The following is a 24,936-nucleotide window of genomic DNA, read 5'->3' as shown; positions in this document are numbered from 1 at the left end:
GGACACTGAACCCAATTTTTTTCTTTTGTGATTCAGATAGAACATGCAATTTTAAGCAACTTTCTAATGTACTCCTATGATCAGTTTTTCTTCGTTCTCTTGCTATCTTTATTTGAAAAAGAAGGCATCTAAGCTTTTTTTTTGGTTCAGAACTCTGGACAGCACTTTTTTTATTGGTGGATGAATTTATCCACCAATCAGCAAGAACAACCCAGGTTGTTCACCAAAAATGGGCCGGCACTAAACTTACATTCTTGCATTTCAAATAAAGATACCAAGAGAATGAAGAAATTTTGATAATAGGAGTACATTAGAAAGTTGCTTAAAATGGCATGCTCTATCTGAATCATGAAAGAAAAAATTTGGGTTCAGTGTCCCTTTAAGCTCATGTAAATATAAAAATTTGAACATAAGGTGGAATTCTTGTTGCTGCTATTACACAGCATCATTATTACTATATATTATGCTGTGATGTCTTTTTAAATAAGGTAGGAATTATATTGAGATGTTAGGTTATATAACAATTTAATATTAGTAGCCCCAGGGATATTTTCCCTTCTTGTAGGAGTATTGTTTAACTCAGGCTTGACTGCTCAAAATATCAGTTATATGATATTATTTAAGAATTAACTCTTGATATACTTGCAGAACCTTTAGTTAATTTGGATATAACAATAAGCTTGAATTCTAGTTACTGATATTATTATAAATAATAAATATTCATAACAAGCCTTCCTGTTTACTTTAATACATCAATGTTGTTTGTACCGGAGCATAACTAAGTGATCTCCCTGTACCGGAGCATTGTAAGTGATCCCCCTCTCATACTTGATTAAACTTAGCAATGCTTATCCACACAATTCATGGCGAGATTACAAGTGGAGTGGTATATTGCATTTTCACGATTGTGAAAACTCTGCTAGAGTTCAGCTTTTTGCGCTATTTGGGTTGCGCTGGTATTACAAGTTCAAAGAAAACTTAATTTGCGCAAGCGGTAACCTGACACGCAAAAATATGAACATCGAATATCGCATATGCGTTCACGTATTCCCCCAAAGAAGTCCATAGAGAAAAAACTAACACCTGACTATCGCGCAAACCTGATTGCATTTTTTGCAATTGCGCCAACCCAACATGAAAATATGAATATTTCAAATTCAAATGTTCTTAACAAAACGGAATATGTTCTATTTATTCATAATTAAATATTTCTACATATATCTGATGTTTTTTCATATAGATTATATATATATATATATCTGTATATATCTCTATGTTAAAGTGAAAAGCCCTTACAACTTTGTTGTGCAATATTTTTCAGTAATAATTTTTATTAGACAGTGATATTATGAGTGTAACTGTACTGTGTAATTTATATTTATTAGATAGTGTTGTGTGTGTAACTGTACTATGTAATGTATATTTATTAGATAGTGTTATTATGAGTGTAACTGTACTATGTAATGTATATTTATTAGATGGTGTTATTATAAGTGTAACTGTACTGTGTAATGTATATTTATTAGATAGTGTTAATATGAGTGTAACTGTACTGTGTAATGTATATTTATTAGATAGTGTTATTATAAGTCTAACTGTACTGTGTAAGGTATATTTATAAGATATTGTTATTATGAGTGTAACTGTACTGTGTAATGTATATTTATTAGATAGTGTTATTATAAGTGTAACTGTACTGTGTAATGTATATTTATTAGACAGTGTTATTATGTGTGTAACTGTACTATGTAATGTATATGTATTAGATCGTGTTATTATGAGTGTAACTGTACTGTGTAATGTATATTTATTAGATAGTGTTATTATGAGTGTAACTGTACTGTGTAATGTATATTTATTAGATAGTGTTATTATAAGTGTAACTGTACTGTGTAATGTATATTTATTAGACAGTGTTATTATGTGTGTAACTGTACTATGTAATGTATATGTATTAGATCGTGTTATTATGAGTGTAACTGTACTGTGTAATGTATATTTATTAGATGGTGTTATTATAAGTGTAACTGTACTATGTAATGTATATTTATTAGATCGTGTTATTATGAGTGTAACTGTACTGTGTAATGTATATTTATTAGATGGTGTTATTATGTGTGTAACTGTACTATGTAATGTATATTTATTAGACAGTGTTAATATGAGTGTAGCTGTACTATGTAATGTATATTTATTAGACAGTGATATTATGAGTGTAACTGTACTGTGTAATGTATTTATTAGATAGTGTTATGTGTGTAACTGTACTGTGTAATGTATATTTATTAGATAGTTTATGTGTGTAACTGTACTGTGTAATGTATATATATTAGACAGTGTTAATATGAGTGTAACTGTACTGTGTAATGTATATTTATTAGATAGTGTTATGTGTGTAACTGTACTGTGTAATGTATATATATAAGACAGTGTTAATATGAGCGTAACTGTACTGTGTAATGTATATTTATTAGATAGTGTTATTATGTGTGTAACTGTACTGTGTAATGTATATATATTAGACAGTGTTATAAGTGTAACTGTACTGTGTAATGTATATTTATTAGATCGTGTTATGTGTGTAACTGTACTGTGTAATGTATATTTATTAGATAGTGTTATTATAAGTGTAACTGTACTGTGTAATGTATTTTATTAAATGGTGTTATTATGTGTGTAACTGTACTGTGTAATGTATATTTATTAGATCGTGTTATTATGTGTGTAACTGTACTGTGTAATGTATATTTATTAGATAGTGTTATAAGTGTAACTGTACTGTGTAATGTATATTTATTAGATGATGTTATTATAAGTGTAACTGTACTGTGTAATGTATATTTATTAGATAGTGTTATTATAATTGTAACTATACTGTGTAATGTATATTTATTAGACAGTGTTATGTGTGTAACTGCACTGTGTAATGTATTTTATTAGACAGTGTTATTATCTGTGTATGTGTGTAACTGCACTCTGTAATGTATTCATTAGACAGTGTTAATATGAGTGTAACTGTACTGTGTAATGTATTTATTAGATGGTGTTATGTGTGTAACTGTACTGTGTAATGTATTTATTAGATGGTGTTATGTGTGTAACTGTACTGTGTAATGTATTTATTAGATGGTGTTATGTGTGTAACTGTACTGTGTAATGTATATTTATTAGACAGTGATATTATGAGTGTAACTGTACTGTGTAATGTATATTTATTAGATGGTGTTATTTGTGTAACTGTACTGTGTAATGTATATTTATTAGACAGTGTTATTATCTGTGTAACTGTACTGTGTAATGTATATTTATTAGACAGTGTTATCTGTGTAACTGTACTGTGTAATGTATATTTATTAGACAGTGATATTATGAGTGTAACTGTACTGTGTAATGTATATTTATTAGATGGTGTTATTATTTGTGTAACTGTACTGTGTAATGTATATTTATTAGTCAGTGTTAATATGAGTGTAACTGTACTGTGTAATGTATTTATTAGATAGTGTTATGTGTGTAACTGTACTGTGTAATGTATTTATTAGATGTTGCTTGTACCGGAGCATAACTAAGTGATCCCCCTCTCATAACTAAGAAAACTTAATTTGCGCAAGCGGTAACCTGACACGCAAAAATATGAACATCGAATATCGCATATGCGTTCACATATTCCCCCAAAGAAGTCAATAGAGAAAAAACTAACACCTGACTATCGCGCAAACCTGATTGCATTTTTTGCAATTGCGCCAACCCAACATGAAAATATGAATATTTCAAATTCAAATGTTCTTAACAAAACGGAATATGTTCTATTTATTCATAATTAAATATTTCTACATATATCTGATGTTTTTTGCATATATATATATATATATATATATATATATATATATACACACATATACATATACACACATTACATATAGGTATAGATATATACAGTACTTAGATTGTGTGTGTGTATATTATATATATATATATATATACATACATATACACACACACACACTCACATATTTAGCAATGTATCTGTATATATCTCTATGTTAAAGTGAAAAGCCCTTACAACTTTGTTGTGCAATATTTTTCAGTAATAATTTTTATGAGACAGTGATATTATGAGTGTTACTGTACTGTGTAATGTATATTTATTAGATAGTGTTATGTGTGTAACTGTACTGTGTAATGTATATTTATTAGATAGTGTTATTATAAGTGTAACTGTACTGTGTAATGTATATTTATTAGACAGTGTTAATATGAGTGTAGCTGTACTATGTAATGTATATTTATTAGACAGTGATATTATGTGTGTAACTGTACTATGTAATGTATATTTATTAGACAGTGTTATTATAAGTGTAACTGTACTGTGTAAGGTATATTTATTAGACAGTGTTAATATGAGTGTAACTGTACTGTGTAATGTATATTTATTAGACAGTGTTATGTGTGTAACTGTACTGTGTAATGTATATTTATTAGACAGTGTTATTATAAGTGTAACTGTACTGTGTAAGGTATATTTATTAGATAGTGTTATTATGTGTGTAACTGTACTATGCAATGTATATATATTAGTGTTAATATGAGTGTAACTGTACTGTGTAATGTATATTTATTAGATGATGTTATTATAAGTGTAACTGTACTGTGTAATGTATATTTATTAGATGGTGTTATTATAAGTGTAACTGTACTGTGTAATGTATATTTATTAGATGGTGTTATTATAAGTGTACCTGTACTGTGTAATGTATATTTATTAGACAGTGTTAATATGAGTGTAGCTGTACTATGTAATGTATATTTATTAGACAGTGATATTATGAGTGTAACTGTACTGTGTAATGTATATTTATTAGATGGTGTTATTATAAGTGTAACTGTACTGTGTAATGTATATTTATTAGATAGTGTTATTATAAGTGTAACTGTACTGTGTAATGTATATTTATTAGACAGTGTTATTATGTGTGTAACTGTACTGTGTAAGGTATATTTATTAGTGTTATTATGTGTGTAACTGTACTGTGTAATGTATTTATTAGATAGTGTTATTATAAGTGTAACTGTACTGTGTAATGTATATTTATTAGACAGTGTTATTATGTGTGTAACTGTACTGTGTAATGTATTTATTAGATAGTGTTATTATAAGTGTAACTGTACTGTGTAATGTATATTTATTAGATGATGTTATTATAAGTGTAACTGTACTGTGTAATGTATATTTATTAGATAGTGTTATTATAAGTGTAACTGTACTGTGTAATGTATATTTATTAGACAGTGTTATGTGTGTAACTGTACTTTGTAATGTATATTTATTAGACAGTGTTATTATGTGTGTAACTGTACTGTGTAATGCATATTTATTAGATAGTGTTATTATGTGTGTAACTGTACTGTGTAATGCATATTTATTAGACAGTGTTATTATGTGTGTAACTGTACTGTGTAATGTATATTTATTAGATAGTGTTATTATAAGTGTAACTGTACTGTGTAATGTATTTTTATTAGATAGTGTTATTATGTGTGTAACTGTACTGTGTAATGCATATTTATTAGATAGTGTTATTATGTGTGTAACTGTACTGTGTAATGTATATTTATTAGATGATGTTATTATAAGTGTAACTGTACTGTGTAATGTATATTTATTAGATAGTGTTATTATAAGTGTAACTGTACTGTGTAATGTATTTTTATTAGATAGTGTTATGTGTGTAACTGTACTGTGTAATGTATTTATTAGACGTGTTAATATGAGTAACTGCACTGTGAAATGTATTCATTAGACAGTGTTAATATGAGTGTAACTGTACTGTGTAATGTATTTATTAGACAGTGTTAATATGAGTGTAACTGTACTGTGTAATGTATTTATTAGACGGTGTTAATGAGTAACTGCACTGTGTAATGTATTTATTAGATGGTGTTAATATGAGAAACTGCACTGTGTAATTTATTAGACGTGTTAATATGAGTGTAACTGCACTGTGTAATGTATTTTTATTAGACAGTGTTAATATGAGTGTAACTGCACTGTGTAATGTATTTATTAGACAGTGTTAATATGAGTAACTGTACTGTGTAATGTATTTATTAGACAGTGTTAATATGAGTGTAACTGCACTGTGTAATGTATTTTTATTAGACAGTGTTAATATGAGTGTAACTGCACTGTGTAATGTATTTTTATAGACTGTTAATATGAGTGTAACTGTGCTGTGTAATGTATTTATTAGCCAGTGTTAATAGGAGTATAACTGTACTCTGTAATGTATTTTTGATGTGTTTTGTGCAACTTTTTAGTTGCGCAAAACAGTTAACCACAGCTCTGAAATTGTGGTAAGATTTCGCTCAACTTGTAATATAAGCAAAATTAAAACAGATCGCGAAAACATGATATCACTTGCACAAAAACTTTTGCGCCTCACTTGTAGTCTAGCCCTCAGTTGGCTAGATTAATGTTAATAAAATTAAGCCATTGACATTCTGCAATTTAAAATAAGATCAGATTAGAGATACATTAAAGGTTCTCACCCTGCATTAAAGGGGCAGTATACACCAATTTTCATATAACTGCATGTAATAGACACTACTATAAAGAATATTATGCACAGATACTGATATAAAAATCTAGTATAAAACTGTATAAAAACACAGTCACCTAGATTACGAGTTTTGTGGTAGGCTGAAAAAGCAGCGTTAACAGGTTATAACGCTGCTTTTTCACTACCGCTGGTATTACGAGTCTTGCAGGTTTAGTGGCCCCGCACACTTCTTTGGCCTTACCGCAAAATGACTTACGTAAACTTTGTAAAGTCTTTTTTCTATGGGACTTCCATAGCGCCGGTATTACGAGTCTGTCCTGGGAGGCCAAAACGTGAGCGGTACACCCTACCCCGTCAAGATTTGTAACGCATTTTAAAGTCAGTAGTTATGAGTTTTACACTACAATGCTGTAGCATAAAACTCATAACTAAAGTGCTAAAAAGTACACTAACACCCATAAACTACCTATTAACCCCTAAACCAAGGCCCACCCGCATCGCAAACACTATAATAAAAATTTGAACCCCTAATCTGCCGCTCCGGACATCGCCGCCACTAGAATAAACATATTAACCCCTAAACCGCCGCACTCCCACCTCGCAAACACTAGTTAAATATTATTAACCCCTAATCTGCCACCCCTAACATCGCCGCCACCTACATTATACTTATTAACCCCTAATCTGCTGCCCCCAACGTACTATACTAAATGTATTAACCCCTAACCCCCCAACTTAAATTTAATTACAATAAATCTAAATAAATATTAATATTATTACCTAAATAATTCCTATTTAAAAATAAATAGTTACCTGTAAAATAAACCCTAAGCTAGCTACAATATAACTAATAGTTACATTGTAGCTAGCTTAGGGTTTATTTTTATTTTACAGGCAAGTTTGTATTTATTTTAACTTGGTAGAATAGTTACTAAATAGTTATTAACTATTTAATAACTACCTAGCTAAAATAAATACAAAAGTACCTTTAAAATAAAACCTAACCTAAGTTACAATAACACCTAACACTACACTTCAATTAAATAAATTACCTAAATTAAAAACAATTAAATAAATTAAATTAGCTAAATTACAAAAAAAAAAACACTAAATTACAGAAAATAAAAAACAAATGACAGATATTTAAACTAATTACACCTAATCTAATAGCCCTATCAAAATAAAAAAGCCCCCCCCAAAATAAAAAAAACCCTAGCCTAAACTAAACTATCAATAGCCCTTAAAAGGGCCTTTTGCGGGGCATTGCCCCAAAGTAATCAGCTCTTTTACCTGTAAAAAAAATACAAACAACCCCCCCAACAGTAAAACCCACCACCCACACAACCAACCCCCCAAATAAAACTAACTAAAAAAACCTAAGCTCCCCATTACCCTGAAAAGGGCATTTAGCTCTATTGCAGCCCATATCCCTAACCTAAAAAATAAACCCACCCAATACCCCCATAAAAAAACCTAACACTAACCCCCTGAAGATCGACTTACAGTTCTGAAGACCGGACATCCTTTCTCAAGGAAGCGGCAGAAGTCTTCATCCAACCGGGCCGAAGTCCTCAACGAAGCCGGGAGAAGTCTTCATCCAAGCCGGGCGAAGTGGTCCTCCAGACGGGCAGAAGTCTTCATCCAGATGGCATCTTCTATCTAAATCCATCCGACGCGGAGCGGGTCCATCTTCAAGACATCCGACGCGGAGCATCCTCTTCATCTGGAGTCTTCTTATTGAATGACTGTTCCTTTAAATGATGTCATTAAAGATGGCGTCCCTTAGATTCCGATTGGCTGATAGAATTCAGAAAATCGGAATTAAGGTAGAAAAAATCCTATTGGCTGATGCAATCAGTCAAAAGGATTGAAGTTCAATCCTATTGGCTGATCCAATCAGCCAATAGGATTGAGCTTGCATTCTATTGGCTGTTCCAATCAGTAGTGTGTAGTAATTCCAAAAAGAGTAATTCCAAAAAGTAATAGATTGTGGACTCTCAACACCTGTATGAAAGTAATGTATTCTTCTTGGAAATTGAAAAACAAGATGTATCTATAAAGAGTGTTCATGGTTCCAGACAGGAATTTCCTAGATTACCTTTTTTGAAAAACAATTTAAGTTTAACTAACAGTGTGTATGGCCAGTAAACACTTTTTTTTTATTGGAGAAATCCATTTACCTGAAGATAGTCCAGTTCTGCTGTTTGCAGTCTGGCATGTACATTGAAGATCTGAAACAGACAATCATTTCGTTATGTAGCCAAGAGGAAATTAGGTTTCTGGCTATGATAGCTGGTGTTGGGTGTTTACCATGTAGGAGCTGAGCATTACAGACAAGGCGGAGAGTTTAATACAGTTTTCTCTATCCCCTTCAGCATCCATAGAGCCCTCTGTATCCAGGACAAAGACGGCAACCTGTGCAAAGAAAAACAGAGATAATCATGCACCCAGACATTGCCCAGTCTAAAAATATTTTTTTAATTAGCTCTGTAAACCTGTAAGCCCTAGAGATTGTCATGGTCATCAGACTCTTCCTTATTAACCCTTTGTGTGTATGAAACTCATGAGTCATACCTTCTTTCCTTTGTTTTCAAGTATGAAAGGTCTGTTCCAGATCCATATACCCCTGGTTATATTGTTACTCCTAGAATTCCATCCAAAACCATGCAGAGGGGCGTCATCCAATCCCAAACTCAGTGGTTGGCCCTTCTCCTAAAGGGCAACAAAAAAACTTTGTCATTTACTTCTGTCCTTACAAATAATTAAAAATAATTAATACAAACTTTTTTTTGGTTCCATACGGTTTTCTCAGGACCATCACTCTGCTTAATGAATAATATATATCTATATAGACCAAACGGAATCCGCACTCAGTGGACTTTTCAAACTCAGCTTTATTCAAATAGTGACGTTTCGGGGAACACAATGCTCTTCCTCAGACTGGCATATTGAGGAAAAGGTGAGATATATATATATATATATATATATATATATATATATATATATATATATATATATATATATAAAAAAACAGCTCCTGAGTAGCACTCAGCCAATTAGGAGTGACATACCCATGTCTCCACCAATCATGTGAAGAGACCTACTCAGGTACCCTGGTATGGTTCGGCTTTTAAATGGGACTTTTGCTGTGTGTTTACCAAGGAACACTAATTAAGTAGAGAATGTTTGCATTAGAAACTCTTGTTAAATAGCATCAATGAATGAGCTTGGATAATGCTGCTCATACTGCAGTATTCTCACCTGGCAGTGTAGGGCTCTCAGAATATAGTTCATGAGCAAGGATTTGCCTAGATGTTTCTTGCCTAGCACAGATATAAGGCAGACTGAGTAATTGGAGATGGTATTGCCTGAAAAACAGCTCTTTACGGCATCTTCGTCCAACTTAAAATGTCCATCTATATCTTCATAAACCAGCTGAACAGCACGACCTGGAGCCTCCTGAAAATACAAACCCAGAGGCCATATTGTATTTGGTACACAAACTATTTAGCGCTCCCGTGTTAACGCTAGAAGGAGGCTTTTTGTGTGTGTTGGGTTGTGCTTGTATTATGAGTTGAAAGTAAAAATGGCGCAGGTGAAACCCAGACACGCATCAAAAAGATGAACTTTGAATTTCGCAGGCATGGTAACATTCTCTCAGATGAAAGAGCACAAGAACTGCAAAAATAAAAACTAACACCAACAGTCTTGCGTTAATTCAAGTGTGCTAAACTCAACATGAAATATGTTACATAGAAGAATATGTTAGCACTGCGGAATCTGATGGCGCTCTACAAATGACTAATAATAATAATAATAATAGGTTCCATTTATTCTTGAATATTTCTATATACAGTGTATCTGATGAATTTCTGGTAAAATATATATCTACTAGTCCTAAAGCCCGTGTACACGGGCCATTTTTTGCAGTACAGCGGTTCCACCCCTTGCTCTCTCTATCCCCCCCTCTCTTTTGCTCTCTCTTTCCCCCCATCTTTTGCTCTCTCTCCTCTCTCTCTCTTTTACTCTCTCTCCCCTCTCTATCTCCCCCCTCTCTATTTTGCTCTCTTTCTCCCCCCTCTTTTCCTCCTTCTCTTTTGCTCCCCCTCTCTTTTGCTGTCTCTCTCCCTCTATTTTGCTCTCTTTATCCCCCTCTTTTGCTCTCTCTCCCCCCTTTCTTTTGCTCTCTCCCCCCTTTCTTTTGCTCTCTCTCTCCCCCCTCATTTGCTCTCTCTCTCCCCCCCTCATTTGCTCTCTCTCTCTCCCCCCCTCATTTGCTCTCTCTCTCCCCCCTCATTTGCTCTCTCTCTCATCCCCCTTTCTTTTGCTCTCTTCCCCCATCTCTTTTGCTCTCTCTCCCCCCCTCTCTCTCCCCTCTTTTGCTCTCTCTCCCCTCTCTTTTGCTATCTCTCGCCCCTATTTTGCTCTTTCTATCTCTCCCCTTTCTTTTGCTCTCCCTCCCCCCTCTCTTTTGCCGTCTCTCTCCCTCCCCCCTCTCTTTTGCTGTTTCTCTCCCTCTCTTTTGCTCTGTCTATACCCCCTCTTTTGCTCTCTCTCTCTATCCCCCCTCTTTTGCTCTCTCTCCCCCACTCTCTCCCCTCTTTTGCGCTCCCCCCCTCTCTTTTGCTCTCTCTCCCCTCTCGTTTGCTAGACCCCCTCTATTTTGATGTCTCTCCCCTATTTTGCTCTCTCTCTCTCTACCCTTTCTTTTGTTCTCCCTCTCTTTTGCTCTCTCTCTCTCTATCTCCCCTCTCTCTATCTCACCTATTTTGTGCTCTCTCTCTCTCCCCTTTTTTTGCTCTCCCTCTCTTTTGCTCTCTCTCTATCATCTCCTCTTTTGCTCTCTAACCCCCTCTTTTGAACGCTCTCTCTCCTGTCTGCCCGGCCCCCGCGTCACGTCAGGCCCCTGCTCGCGTCACGTGCGGCCCGCGTCACGTCCAGCCCCCGCCCGCGTCACGTCCGACCCCAGAAGATGCCAGGTCAGTGTGTTGAAGGCCAGCTGTGTTTGTCCTTGCGCTGTCTCTACTGCGCATGACAGCTTTGGACAAACACACTTGGCCTTTTATATTATAGGATTCCTTTATATATATAGGTTCAGATAAAATACTTAGAACATATTTCCATATGTGAAGAACATTGTAATTACTGTATTACACACTTTATTAAATGTGACTATTGTATACATATGATTTTTTTCATGTTTTCAGCTACTTGACTGCAAAGCGTTCTAATGCACTTATGTGTCTATACATACATATACATATTTAGATGTGTAGGTATGTAGGTATGTACATATATCTCTCTATGTTAAAACCCTTTGCCTGTTATTTTTCTAACTATTGAGACTTCATATCTTTGAGCCTTTATTACTTTTTAATTCAATATATATATATATATATATATATATATATATATATATATATATATATATATATATATATATATATATATATATATATATATATATATATATATATATTATATATATATATATATATTTTTTTTAAAGAGCAGCAATGCACTACTGGGAACTAGCTGAACAAATCCGGTGAGTCAATTAGAAGATGCATATGTGTACAGCTCCCAGTAGTGCATTGATGCTCCTGAATCTACCTAGGTATGCTTTTCAACTAAGGATAATAAGAGAATAAAGCAAATTAAATAAAAGAAGTAAATTGGAAAGTTGTTTAACATCATACGCTCTATCTCAATCATAAAAGAAAACAAATTGGGTTTCATGTTCCTTTAAAGCTCAGGTAAATGCTTGGAATCACATTCAGGCACTCAGTACCATGAGCTGTTAACTGTTCCAAACCACCTTTTGCTACTTATTACCTTCCAGGCCTGATCTTCATTTAGTACGTTCTGGACTTTTTCTATCAGGCTCCTCAGCCTGTGCACAGGTATGAGCTGATTTCTGGGGCAGGTTGCCCTACATTCTGGACAGAGAGAGCCCCCAGATGTTTGCCAGTAGAAGGAGATACAATGCTTGCAAAAAGTGTGCCCACAGGCAATAGACACCGGATCAGACAGCACACCGGCGCACACACAGCAGGTTATGTCCTCCTCTTCCAATCTCTCAAATCTTCTTACATCACCTTGAGGCATAGTGGCCCTGTGTACAGATATAAGTCAAACACTTACTCAGGACTATCTAGTTGGTGGCCAACAGTCTTGTACTGTACTATTCTAAACTGATCAGAGTTTCTGAGCCTGACCTTGAAAATATCCTTGGTCACCAAGATGCCCAAGTTAATGCTGTATTACTCAACTTAAAAATATATCTTGTATGGGTTCAGGGGCAGTCAGGGCAGGAGTAAGCAACTGCCTAAGGACACCTTATTTTAGAATAACACCTTCCCAGCTGGTGAAATAAACTGCAATACACTCACTATCCCTATCAATTATTTATACCCACAAGTACCCAGTGAACCAATGATACATTCTTCTATAGAATGTACAGGATTATATTATCTCTTTGTTAACTGACAACAGCTGCTCAATCCCTGCAGTCTCACAACTCCCTCCCTCTTACACAGCAGTCAATCACTCCCCATGGATTCCCAACTCCCTCCCTCTTAAACAGCCAATCACAACCCACACTCTCCCAACTTCCTCCCTCTTACACAGCAGCCAATCACAACCCACAGTCTCACAACTCCCTCTTTCAAACTTGTCACTAACTCCTGCACTCTCACACATTTTCTCATTAGCTTGTCACTTCATGCGCTATCACACGCCTTATATTAGCCAGTAACTCACTCTAACACCTCCCTCATTACTCAGTCAATTCCTGCACTCACACCTCCCTCATTTCCCAGTCACTAAGTGCACTCTCACACCTCCCTCTCTCTAACATTACCCAGTCACTCCCTGCACTCACACCTCCCTCACTTTACCGAGTCACCACCTGCACTCACACCTCCCTCACATTACCCAGTCACCACCTGCACTCACACCTCCCTCACATTACCGAGTCACCACCTGAACTCACACCTCCCTCATTACCCAGTCACTATCTGCACTCTCACACCTCCCTCTCTCTAACATTACCCAGTCACTCCCTGCACTCGCACCTCCCTCTCATTACCCAGTAACTCCCTGCACTCTCACACCTCCCTCTCATTACCCAGTTACTCCCTGCACTCTCACACCTCCCTCTCCCTCTCATTACCCAGTTACTCCCTGCACTCTCACATCTCATTCTATCTCACATTACCCAGTCACTCCCTGCACTCGCACCTCCCTCACTTTACCGAGTCACCACCTGCACTCACACCTCCCTCACATTACCCAGTCACCACCTGCACTCACACCTCCCTCACATTACCCAGTCACCACCTGCACCCCCCTCACATTACCCAGTCACCACCTGCACCCGCACCTCCCTCACATTACCCAGTCACTACCTGCACTCACACCTCCCTTACATTACCAAGTAACTATCTGCACTCACACCTCCCTCACATTACCCAGTCACCACCTGCACTCACACCTCCCTCACATTACCCAGTCACCACCTGCACTCGCACCTCCCTCACATTACCCAGTCACCACCTGCACTCGCACCTCCCTCACATTACCCAGTCACCACCTGCACTCCCACCTCCCTCACATTACCCAGTCACCATCTGCCATCACACCTCCCTCACCATTACCTGCACTCACACCGCCCTCACATTACCCAGTCACTACCTGCACTCACACCTCCCTTCACTCCCTGCACTCACATTACCCAGTCACTCCATGCACTCACACCTCCCTCACATTACCCAGTCACTACCTGCACTCACACCTCCCTTCACTCCCTGCACTCACATTACCCAGTCACTCCCTGCATCTCACACCTCCCTCACATTACCCAGTCACTCCCTGCATCTCACACCTCCCTCACATTACCCAGTCACTCCCTGCATCTCACACCTCCCTCACATTACCCAGTCACTCCCTGCATCTCACACCTCCCTCACATTACCCAGTCACTCCCTGCACTCACATCTCCCTCACATTACCCAGTCACTCCCTGCACTCACATCTCCCTCACATTACCCAGTCACTCCCTGCACTCACATATCCCTCACATTACCCAGTCACTCCCTGCACACACATATCCCTCACATTACCCAGTCACTCCCTGCATCTCACACCTCCCTCACATTACCCAGTCACTCCCTGCACTGACACCTCCCTCACATTACCCAGTCACTCCCTGCATCTCACACCTCCCTCACATTACCCAGTCACTCCCTGCACTGACACCTCCCTCACATTACCCAGTCACTCCCTGCATCTCACACCTCCCTCACTTTACCCAGTTACTCCCTGCACTCACACCTCCCTCACATTACCCAGTTACTCCCTGCACTCACACCTCCCTCACATTACCCAGTTACTCCCTGCACTCACACCTCCCTCACTACCCAGTTACTCCCTGCACTCACACCTCCCTCACATTACCCAGTTACTCCCTGCACTCACACCTCCCTCACATTACCCAGTTACTCCCTGTATCTTACACCTCCCTCACATTACCCAGTCACTACCTGCACTCACACCTCCCTCATATTACCCAGTCACTCCCTGCATCTCACACCTCCCTCACATTACCCAGTTACTCCCTGCACTCACACCTCCCTCACATTACCCAGTTACTCCCTGCACTCACACCTCCCTCACATTACCCAGTTACTCCCTGTATCTTACACCTCCCTCACATTACCCAGTCACTCCCTGCACTGACACCTCCCTCACATTACCCAGTCACTCCCTGCATCTCACACCTCCCTCACTTTACCCAGTTACTCCCTGCACTCACACCTCCCTCACATTACCCAGTTACTCCCTGCACTCACACCTCCCTCACATTACCCAGTTACTCCCTGCACTCACACCTCCCTCACTACCCAGTTACTCCCTGCACTCACACCTCCCTCACATTACCCAGTTACTCCCTGCACTCACACCTCCCTCACATTACCCAGTTACTCCCTGTATCTTACACCTCCCTCACATTACCCAGTCACTACCTGCACTCACACCTCCCTCATATTACCCAGTCACTCCCTGCATCTCACACCTCCCTCACATTACCCAGTTACTCCCTGCACTCACACCTCCCTCACATTACCCAGTTACTCCCTGCACTCACACCTCCCTCACATTACCCAGTTACTCCCTGTATCTTACACCTCCCTCACATTACCCAGTCACTACCTGCACTCACACCTCCCTCATATTACCCAGTCACTACCTGCACTCACACCTCCCTCACATTACCCAGTCACTACCTGCACTCACACCTCCCTCATATTACCCAGTTACTACCTGCACTCACACCTCCCTCACATTACCCAGTTACTACCTGCACTCACACCTCCCTCACATTACAGAGTCGCTACCTGCACTTACACCTCCCTCACATTACCCAGTCACCACCTGCACTCACACCTCCCTCACATTAGCCAGTCACCACCTGCACTCACACCTGCCTCACATTACCCAGTTACTCCCTGCACTCACACCTCCCTCACATTACCCAGTCACTACCTGCACTCTCACACCACTACCTGCACTCTCACACCACCATCTGCACTCTCACGTCTCACTCTCTCACATTACCAAGTACTCTACTCTCACACCTTCCTCCCTCTCTCATTACCCAGTAACTCCCTGCACTCTCACACCTCCCTCTCCCTCTCATTACCCAGTAACTCCCTGCACTCTCACACCTCAGTCTCATTACCCAGTAACTCCCTGCACTCTCACACCTCCCTCTCATTACCCAGTAACTCCCTGCACTCACACCTCCCTTTCATTACCCAGTAACTCCCTGCACTCTCACACCTCCCTCTCATTACCCAGTAACTCCCTGCACTCTCACACCTCCCTCTCCCTCTCATTACCCAGTAACTCCCTGCACTCTCACACCTCAGTCTCATTACCCAGTAACTCCCTGCACTCTCACACCTCCCTCTCATTACCCAGTAACTCCCTGCACTCACACCTCCCTTTCATTACCCAGTAACTCCCTGCACTCTCACACCTCCCTCTCATTACCCAGTTACTCCCTGCACTCTCACACCTCCCTCTCCCTCTCATTACCCAGTTACTCCCTGCACTCTCACATCTCATTCTATCTCACATTACCCAGTCACTCCCTGCACTCGCACCTCCCTCACTTTACCGAGTCACCACCTGCACTCACACCTCCCTCACATTACCCAGTCACCACCTGCACTCACACCTCCCTCACATTACCCAGTCACCACCTGCACCCCCCTCACATTACCCAGTCACCACCTGCACCCGCACCTCCCTCACATTACCCAGTCACTACCTGCACTCACACCTCCCTTACATTACCAAGTAACTATCTGCACTCACACCTCCCTCACATTACCCAGTCACCACCTGCACTCACACCTCCCTCACATTACCCAGTCACCACCTGCACTCGCACCTCCCTCACATTACCCAGTCACCACCTGCACTCGCACCTCCCTCACATTACCCAGTCACCACCTGCACTCCCACCTCCCTCACATTACCCAGTCACCATCTGCCATCACACCTCCCTCACCATTACCTGCACTCACACCGCCCTCACATTACCCAGTCACTACCTGCACTCACACCTCCCTTCACTCCCTGCACTCACATTACCCAGTCACTCCATGCACTCACACCTCCCTCACATTACCCAGTCACTACCTGCACTCACACCTCCCTTCACTCCCTGCACTCACATTACCCAGTCACTCCCTGCATCTCACACCTCCCTCACATTACCCAGTCACTCCCTGCATCTCACACCTCCCTCACATTACCCAGTCACTCCCTGCATCTCACACCTCCCTCACATTACCCAGTCACTCCCTGCATCTCACACCTCCCTCACATTACCCAGTCACTCCCTGCACTCACATCTCCCTCACATTACCCAGTCACTCCCTGCACTCACATCTCCCTCACATTACCCAGTCACTCCCTGCACTCACATATCCCTCACATTACCCAGTCACTCCCTGCACTCACATATCCCTCACATTACCCAGTCACTCCCTGCATCTCACACCTCCCTCACATTACCCAGTCACTCCCTGCACTGACACCTCCCTCACATTACCCAGTCACTCCCTGCATCTCACACCTCCCTCACTTTACCCAGTTACTCCCTGCACTCACACCTCCCTCACATTACCCAGTTACTCCCTGCACTCACACCTCCCTCACATTACCCAGTTACTCCCTGCACTCACACCTCCCTCACTACCCAGTTACTCCCTGCACTCACACCTCCCTCACATTACCCAGTTACTCCCTGCACTCACACCTCCCTCACATTACCCAGTTACTCCCTGTATCTTACACCTCCCTCACATTACCCAGTCACTACCTGCACTCACACCTCCCTCATATTACCCAGTCACTCCCTGCATCTCACACCTCCCTCACATTACCCAGTTACTCCCTGCACTCACACCTCCCTCACATTACCCAGTTACTCCCTGCACTCACACCTCCCTCACATTACCCAGTTACTCCCTGTATCTTACACCTCCCTCACATTACCCAGTCACTACCTGCACTCACACCTCCCTCATATTACCCAGTCACTACCTGCACTCACACCTCCCTCATATTACCCAGTCACTACCTGCACTCACACCTCCCTCACATTACCCAGTTACTACCTGCACTCACACCTCCCTCACATTACCCCGTCACTACCTGCACTCACACCTCCCTCATATTACCCAGTCACTACCTGCACTCACACCTCCCTCATATTACCCAGTCACTACCTGCACTCACACCTCCCTCACATTACCCAGTCACTACCTGCACTCACACCTCCCTCATATTACCCAGTTACTACCTGCACTCACACCTCCCTCACATTACCCAGTTACTACCTGCACTCACACCTCCCTCACATTACAGAGTCGCTACCTGCACTTACACCTCCCTCACATTACCCAGTCACCACCTGCACTCACACCTCCCTCACATTAGCCAGTCACCACCTGCACTCACACCTGCCTCACATTACCCAGTTACTCCCTGCACTCACACCTCCCTCACATTACCCAGTCACTACCTGCACTCTCACACCACTACCTGCACTCTCACACCACCATCTGCACTCTCACGTCTCACTCTCTCACATTACCAAGTACTCTACTCTCACACCTTCCTCCCTCTCTCATTACCCAGTAACTCCCTGCACTCTCACACCTCCCTCTCCCTCTCATTACCCAGTAACTCCCTGCACTCTCACACCTCAGTCTCATTACCCAGTAACTCCCTGCACTCTCACACCTCCCTCTCATTACCCAGTAACTCCCTGCACTCACACCTCCCTCTCATTACCCAGTAACTCCCTGCACTCTCACACCTCCCTCTCATTACCCAGTTACTCCCTGCACTCTCACACCTCCCTCTCCCTCTCATTACCCAGTTACTCCCTGCACTCTCACATCTCATTCTATCTCACATTACCCAGTCACTCCCTGCACTCGCACCTCCCTCACTTTACCGAGTCACCACCTGCACTCACACCTCCCTCACATTACCCAGTCACCACCTGCACTCACACCTCCCTCACATTACCCAGTCACCACCTGCACCCCCCTCACATTACCCAGTCACCACCTGCACCCCCCTCACATTACCCAGTCACTACCTGCACTCACACCTCCCTTACATTACCAAGTAACTATCTGCACTCACACCTCCCTCACATTACCCAGTCACCACCTGCACTCACACCTCCCTCACATTACCCAGTCACCACCTGCACTCGCACTTCCCTCACATTACCCAGTCACCACCTGCACTCGCACCTCCCTCACATTACCCAGTCACCACCTGCACTCCCACCTCCCTCACATTACCCAGTCACCATCTGCCATCACACCTCCCTCACCATTACCTGCACTCACACCGCCCTCACATTACCCAGTCACTACCTGCACTCACACCTCCCTTCACTCCCTGCACTCACATTACCCAGTCACTCCATGCACTCACACCTCCAACACATTACCCAGTCACTACCTGCACTCACACCTCCCTTCACTCCCTGCACTCACATTACCCAGTCACTCCCTGCATCTCACACCTCCCTCACATTACCCAGTCACTCCCTGCATCTCACACCTCCCTCACATTACCCAGTCACTCCCTGCATCTCACACCTCCCTCACATTACCCAGTCACTCCCTGCATCTCACACCTCCCTCACATTACCCAGTCACTCCCTGCACTCACATCTCCCTCACATTACCCAGTCACTCCCTGCACTCACATCTCCCTCACATTACCCAGTCACTCCCTGCACTCACATATCCCTCACATTACCCAGTCACTCCCTGCACTCACATATCCCTCACATTACCCAGTCACTCCCTGCATCTCACACCTCCCTCACATTACCCAGTCACTCCCTGCACTCACACCTCCCTCACATTACCCAGTCACTCCCTGCATCTCACACCTCCCTCACTTTACCCAGTTACTCCCTGCACTCACACCTCCCTCACATTACCCAGTTACTCCCTGCACTCACACCTCCCTCACATTACCCAGTTACTCCCTGCACTCACACCTCCCTCACTACCCAGTTACTCCCTGCACTCACACCTCCCTCACATTACCCAGTTACTCCCTGCACTCACACCTCCCTCACATTACCCAGTTACTCCCTGTATCTTACACCTCCCTCACATTACCCAGTCACTACCTGCACTCACACCTCCCTCATATTACCCAGTCACTCCCTGCATCTCACACCTCCCTCACATTACCCAGTTACTCCCTGCACTCACACCTCCCTCACATTACCCAGTTACTCCCTGCACTCACACCTCCCTCACATTACCCAGTTACTCCCTGTATCTTACACCTCCCTCACATTACCCAGTCACTACCTGCACTCACACCTCCCTCACATTACCCAGTCACTACCTGCACTCACACCTCCCTCATATTACCCAGTCACTACCTGCACTCACACCTCCCTCACATTACCCAGTTACTACCTGCACTCACACCTCCCTCACATTACCCCGTCACTACCTGCACTCACACCTCCCTCATATTACCCAGTCACTACCTGCACTCACACCTCCCTCATATTACCCAGTCACTACCTGCACTCACACCTCCCTCACATTACCCAGTCACTACCTGCACTCACACCTCCCTCATATTACCCAGTTACTACCTGCACTCACACCTCCCTCACATTACCCAGTTACTACCTGCACTCACACCTCCCTCACATTACAGAGTCGCTACCTGCACTTACACCTCCCTCACATTACCCAGTCACCACCTGCACTCACACCTCCCTCACATTAGCCAGTCACCACCTGCACTCACATCTGCCTCACATTACCCAGTTACTCCCTGCACTCACACCTCCCTCACATTACCCAGTCACTACCTGCACTCTCACACCACTACCTGCACTCTCACACCACCATCTGCACTCTCACGTCTCACTCTCTCACATTACCAAGTACTCTACTCTCACACCTTCCTCCCTCTCTCATTACCCAGTAACTCCCTGCACTCTCACACCTCCCTCTCCCTCTCATTACCCAGTAACTCCCTGCACTCTCACACCTCAGTCTCATTACCCAGTAACTCCCTGCACTCTCACACCTCCCTCTCATTACCCAGTAACTCCCTGCACTCACACCTCCCTCTCATTACCCAGTAACTCCCTGCACTCTCACACCTCCCTCTCATTACCCAGTTACTCCCTGCACTCTCACACCTCCCTCTCCCTCTCATTACCCAGTTACTCCCTGCACTCTCACATCTCATTCTATCTCACATTACCCATTACTCTACTCTCACACCTCCATCCCTACCCAGTTACTCCCTCCCTCCCATTACCCAGTTACTCCCTGCACTCTCACATCTCATTCTATCTCACATTACCCACACCTCCCTCTCTCATTACCTAGTAACTCCCGGATCTCTCACATCTCCCTCTCACATTAGTGACTCCCTGCACTCTCAAACCTCCCTCTCTCTCACATTACTCAGTCCCTTACTGCACTCTCACACATTACTCAATACCTTCCTGCACTCTCTCACCTCCCTCTCTCTCTTACATTACCCAGTCACTCCATGCACTCTCACACCTACAATATTTTACCTGTGCACTTACTGTGGTGTAGATTTTGCTTATCTTCAGTGTGTTACAATTTCTCTAACCTTTCTAGTTTCTACTCTTCCGGGACTACTTCAGCTGTAATGAAGAAATGAAAGCGAAACTAGTCTTATGATGTAATTACAGTCAGCAGGTTTGTGCTATGGTTATCTATAGCTGTTATACAGTCAGTATGTTTGTACTATGGTTACCTATAGCTGTTATACAGTCAGTAGGTTTGTACTATGGTTATCTATAGCTGTTATACAGTCAGCAGGTTTGTACTATGGTTATCTATAGCTGTTATACAGTCAGTAGGTTTGTGCTATGGTTATCTATAGCTATTATACAGTCAGTAGGTTTGTACTATGGTTATCTATAGCTGTTATACAGTCAGTAGGTTTGTACTATGGTTATCTATAGCTGTTATACAGTCAGTAGGTTTGTGCTATGGTTATCTATAGCTATTATACAGTCAGTAGGTTTGTACTATGGTTATCTATAGCTGTTATACAGTCAGTAGGTTTGTATAATTATCTATAGCTATTATACAGTCAGTAGGTTTGTGCTATGGTTATCTATAGCTGTTATACAGTCAGCAGGTTTGTGCTATGGTTATCTATAGCTGTTATACAGTCAGCAGGTTTGTACTATAGTTATCTATAGCTGTTATACAGTCAGTAGGTTTGTATGGTTATCTATAGCTGTTATACAGTCAATAGGTTTGTGCTATGGTTATCTATAGCCGTTATACAGTCAGTAGGTTTGTATGGTTATCTATAGCTGTTATACAGTCAGCAGGTTTGTGCTATGGTTATCTATAGCCGTTATACAGTCAGTAGGTTTGTACTATAGTTATCTATAGCTGTTATACAGTCAGTAGGTTTGTATGGTTATCTATAGCCGTTATACAGTCAGTAGGTTTGTACTATAGTTATCTATAGCTGTTATACAGTCAGTAGGTTTGTATGGTTATCTATAGCTGTTATACAGTTAGTAGGTTTGTATGGTTATCTATAGCTGTTATACAGTCAGTAGGTTTGTATGGTTATCTATAGCTGTTATACAGTCAGTAGGTTTGTATGGTTATCTATAGCTGTTATACAGTCAGTAGGTTTGTATGGTTATCTATAGCTGTTATACAGTCAGTATGTTTGTATGGTTATCTATAGCTGTTATACAGTCAGTAGGTTTGTACTATGGTTACCTATAGCTGTTATACAGTCAGCAGGTTTGTACTATAGTTATCTATAGCTATTATACAGTCAGTAGGTTTGTACTATAGTTATCTATAGCTGTTATACAGTCAGTAGGTTTGTACTATAGTTATCTATAGCTGTTATACAGTCAGTAGGTTTGTATGGTTATCTATAGCTGTTATACAGTCAGTAGGTTTGTATGGTTATCTATAGCCGTTATACAGTCAGTAGGTTTGTACTATGGTTACCTATAGCTGTTATACAGTCAGCAGGTTTGTACTATAGTTATCTATAGCTATTATACAGTCAGCAGGTTTGTACTATAGTTATCTATAGCTATTATACAGTCAGCAGGTTTGTACTATAGTTATCTATAGCTATTATACAGTCAGCAGGTTTGTACTATGGTTATCTTTTATATAGTCAGTGGGTTTATATGGTTATCTATAGCCGTTATACAGTGACTGGTTGTGTAGGCAGCAATATCCCACAGCATAACAATAAGCACAAACTGGCTATAGAGATACCATAAGCCATACACAGTCAGTACAGTTAGACATGAACCTTCATATTAAATCACTGTAATGGTTAACTTAAAGAAAGTTAAAACATTTTTTATCCTTGTCTCTGTACAAGTAGATAATGGTTGTTATAGGGTTAAATTCTGTTCCACTAATACCACTCTGTTTACTCTCCTCTGCCCTGTATACTACTATGTTTTATTAGTGGTGACATTTTCACTGCTTGGCCTATAAGTGTGTATGCCATATGGCTCATGTTAAATCATTTTGAAAACCTAAATGACAGAATTAGCTGTTTTGGTCTCTCTAGGGAGCGTCGTACAATGCACAATTCTTACACAAAAGCATGGGCTTTTTAAAGTCTCTTTAAAATTGTTTATTTTTATTCTAAAGCTAACATGTCTGAGCAATACTGAGAGACAACTGATAAACAAAACTTACTGATGAGTAGTGACGTGTCCTCCCAGCATGTATAAAATTGGACAATAACTGTTTTACAAAAAGGGGAAAAAAACTCTTAGATGCAGCAACCAAACCCTCCTCCCCCCATTAAAACTAATGTCAGATTACCAAACACACGTGTATTCAAGGCCGCACTGAAAACAAACAAGGCAGGCTGCCCAGATGGAAGGAGTCCCATTAGGAACAAGGGCCTGTGAGCAGGAATTGCCTTATGCTGTATGATTAGCAGCAGGTGTGCTTATGTCTCATCCAATCAGTGCTGAGGAGAGATTTACAAGGAGCTGAAATAATACTTTGTGCTGTTGAATGTTAGAGGAAGTCCTGTCCCTAGGTATGATGTGTTCACTTGTTCCCTCTTAGCTACGTAATGTCACAACGGTCACTGCTAAAATATTTCAGATTATAAAGAATAAAATGTGCACTGTTATAAGACTTGCCCTATTCTTATGAACTATTGTTTGTTTTTAGCTTGTTCTATATTTCTAGAGTAAAATGTGGAGCACGTATAATTCTCTTACTACTTTTAAAGGGACGGCAGTCCAGTTTTCTGGAGATATGTGATCCTAGTTTACCATATACAATTTATCTACCAAATATATTCACTTATAGGTTTGTAATTTTATATGAATGGTATTGTGAGCTAATATGCACAGCAAAAAGCTTTCAGCTGCTTGCAGCTAAGTCACATGACATATGTCTGTCTTGTCTCTTCTCAGACTGTTTAATATTGGTAGTAATTTATATGGAAAGTGGAGAGCTGTTTAAGCGCGCAGCAACGTAAGGGTTAACTTTTGGCTTGATTGCTAGGTGTATTGCTGTGTCTTAGCTGGTCTGACAGCTAGAGGGAGATGTTGCAGAGCCTATATTAGTGTCTGCAGGCAGGAAGTGTTGGTGTATGTATCAAAAAGACAGTGGAAGCTTTTAAAGAAAACTGCATTAGGCTTTACTTGTACAGATGCATCAGCAATATTTGGAACATACCAAAGGACTTGTAAAACTATAGTCAGCACACACAGAGGAGGAAAAAC

General features: G+C 41.0%; 1 protein-coding gene across 2 annotated transcripts in view; it reads right to left on the bottom strand.

Annotated features, from left to right (window-relative positions):
- LOC128642502 (RING finger protein 112) overlaps positions 1–23,912 on the bottom strand; it is a 51,518-nt gene extending 27,606 nt beyond the window's left edge. Inside the window, exons 1-7 of one of the 2 annotated variants that reach the window (XM_053695282.1) lie at positions 23,888–23,912; positions 21,733–21,825; positions 12,396–12,675; positions 9,822–10,019; positions 9,135–9,272; positions 8,871–8,975; positions 8,741–8,791 (exon numbers count right to left, since the gene is read on the bottom strand). In XM_053695282.1, the coding sequence (XP_053551257.1) occupies positions 8,741–8,791; positions 8,871–8,975; positions 9,135–9,272; positions 9,822–10,019; positions 12,396–12,668 (765 nt within the window). In that variant the 5' untranslated portion in view covers positions 12,669–12,675; positions 21,733–21,825; positions 23,888–23,912. The remainder of the gene's footprint in view (positions 1–8,740; positions 8,792–8,870; positions 8,976–9,134; positions 9,273–9,821; positions 10,020–12,395; positions 12,676–21,732; positions 21,826–23,887) is intronic. The other variant, XM_053695281.1, reaches the window with a different exon arrangement.
- Positions 23,913–24,936: the final 1,024 nt, after the last annotated feature.

Source organism: Bombina bombina, chromosome 11, assembly GCF_027579735.1.
Source record: "Bombina bombina isolate aBomBom1 chromosome 11, aBomBom1.pri, whole genome shotgun sequence".
Taxonomy (NCBI): domain Eukaryota; kingdom Metazoa; phylum Chordata; class Amphibia; order Anura; family Bombinatoridae; genus Bombina; species Bombina bombina.
Note: the sequence above shows the minus strand (reverse complement) of the source record. Positions and strands in the feature narration are given on the sequence as shown.